Source organism: Tupaia chinensis, unplaced genomic scaffold (assembly GCF_000334495.1).
Source record: "Tupaia chinensis unplaced genomic scaffold, TupChi_1.0 Scaffold147123_1, whole genome shotgun sequence".
Classification (NCBI taxonomy): Eukaryota; Metazoa; Chordata; class Mammalia; order Scandentia; family Tupaiidae; genus Tupaia; species Tupaia belangeri.
The window spans coordinates 380,209-382,448 of NW_006206975.1; the positions used below are offsets into that span (position 1 = coordinate 380,209).

Sequence of the window (2,240 nt, forward strand, 5' to 3'; positions counted from 1 at the left end):
ATGTATTATTAACCCAGTTTGGTTTTCAAATAAAATCAGAATACATATGCTCTTCAAGATGTTTCATTTCAGCCACTAAAGATCTACTTGGATAGAAAAAATATATATATAAATTGTCAAATCTCAAAATTAAAAACCCTTAATTAACATTGATAATTACTAACTTTATAATGTCTTATCTTTTCTTTTTAAGATCACAATTATGTTCTGTGCTTAAAGATTTAAGTGTTCCTTGAGCAGACATTAATGGGAAAGGAATATCAAGAATTTTTCTTTTTTAAAGGAGATAAGTGTATGTAAAGGAGATTAGGGATTTTTTTTTTTAAGAGATTTTTGTTATAGAGTGCATGTTCTCACCAGAGAAACAGAGATAGAAAGCAAGAAATCAGCCCGCAAGGGGATGGCCATGCTGCAATCCCTTCTCCTTCATTCTCCTCTTGGGATCTTGGGCACACACGCACACGCACCCAGCATGAGTTTAAGACTCCGGGTCAGCACTCGAACCGTGGTTGGCTATGTGGGAGTCCAGCAATATAACCATTACGCCACTTGCTGGTCCCAAGATTGAGTTTTATTTGGAATTTTGTATCATAAGTGAAGTTGAGTTTTCCCTCCATGAAAATCCTGAGGTTATCAAAAAAAAATGTTTTTAAATTCATAGTAAGTCAATATACTAAACTATGAGGAAAAAAGTATTCAAAACATATACACTACTCAAACACTTTTAGTTATATCATTTTAAACATATTTAAAATTAAAGAGGAAAAGGAGACAAACATAAGTTTGTTAATGCCTTCTTTACCCACAATCTGAGGAGTGAAAATAATTAAAACTGAATATCCTTTTAAATAAAAAAATTTAAAAATAAATAAGCTCTTTGATGTGTCCTTTTTATAAATAATAAGTTTAAATACTAATTCTTCAATTAGGACTAATGTTATATCACCATGAATTAGAAAAATACATATTTTCAGTCAGCCAAAGAGCTGATAATAGAAAAGTTTATAACATTTACCATACTAAAGTGGAGTTAGACAATTTGCTTTTGCCTACTTAGAGGCAACTGAAAAGGCCTTCATCACCCCGCCTCCTATCAAGAAACAAAACAAAACAAAACAAAACAAAACAAAACAAAACAAAAAAACTTCACAAAAGAAGTTCACTAAATATTAAATACAATCAACCCCCAAAAACATCCGCACTGTGATTTATACAGAAACATTTATCTACAACATTCTCAAATGTCCATGTGTGCTCACCCTAGGAAGAGTCAAAATGTAAACAAGAGTTGCTATTTCTGTCAGAGAAAGCAGTCTTAATTGCTTGGTAGTTCCAAAATGCTGAATCAATCAGATGAAAGGAATCTCAGTAAATGTTTTCCACTGATTACAAAAGCTTCAAATCAGCTGGGTGTGATGGCACATAGCTGTAGTCCCAGTGACTCAGGAAGTTGAGGCAGGAGGACTGCGAGTTCGAGACAAGCCTGGGCACATAGCGAGACCCTGTCTCTAAAACAAAAACAAAAACACAACAAAACTTCAAATCAAGCTCATTAAATATTCAAAATCGACCTAAAGATAACTACTGATTTTTTTAAAAAAATATACATAAATACTGCTTTGTTGATATAATTGACTCTGGAAATCCCAGAATTAAAAAAACAGTAAAAAAAGATTGTTTTATTATGTTTCATCCACTTCAATGAAGATATCACTGAAGAAATATTCAGAGACTGAGGTTGGCTCCTCTTCAGGTGCCCGTTTTTGGCCACTTTTAGATCTTTCTTTCAGTAAAGGCTGATCACTAGAAACCTAAAAAGGCAGTAAAAATAAAAATACAACATTTACAAATAAAAATACAACATTCTATATAAATTGATATAATCCGTTTGAAATGCAATATGGTAGTAAGTATTGAGCTTTTAACATGTTCGTATTTACTGGCCCAACAATTTCATTTATTAAGGAAATAACACTAAACACAGTAAGAATTTTATGAATAAGATCATCTTTTTTTTGGGAGAGGTTTTTTTTTGCTACAGGACGCGTGCGCTCGCCAGACAGAGACAGACAGACAGAAAGCGAGAAATCACCCCCCAGGGGGGATGGCCATGCCACAATCCCTTTTCCTCCATTCTCCTCTTGGGATCTTTTTTTTTTTTTTTGGAGAGATTTTCGCTATAGGGCGCGTGCGCTCACCAGACAGACAGAGAGAGACATAGAGAAAGAAAGCGAGAAATC

General features: G+C 33.8%; 1 protein-coding gene across 6 annotated transcripts in view; it reads right to left on the reverse strand.

Annotated features, from left to right (window-relative positions):
- Window positions 1-466: 466 nt before the first annotated feature.
- The window catches only part of BDP1 (BDP1 general transcription factor IIIB subunit), a 128,934-nt gene continuing 127,160 nt past the window's right edge, over window positions 467-2,240 (reverse strand). For 3 of the 6 annotated variants that reach the window (XM_006169506.3, XM_014584556.2, XM_006169504.3), the window contains one exon: window positions 467-1,811. In XM_006169506.3, the coding sequence (XP_006169568.1) occupies window positions 1,683-1,811 (129 nt within the window). In that variant the 3' untranslated portion in view covers window positions 467-1,682. The remainder of the gene's footprint in view (window positions 1,812-2,240) is intronic. The other 3 variants (XM_006169507.3, XM_027768676.1, XM_027768675.1) reach the window with 3 other exon arrangements.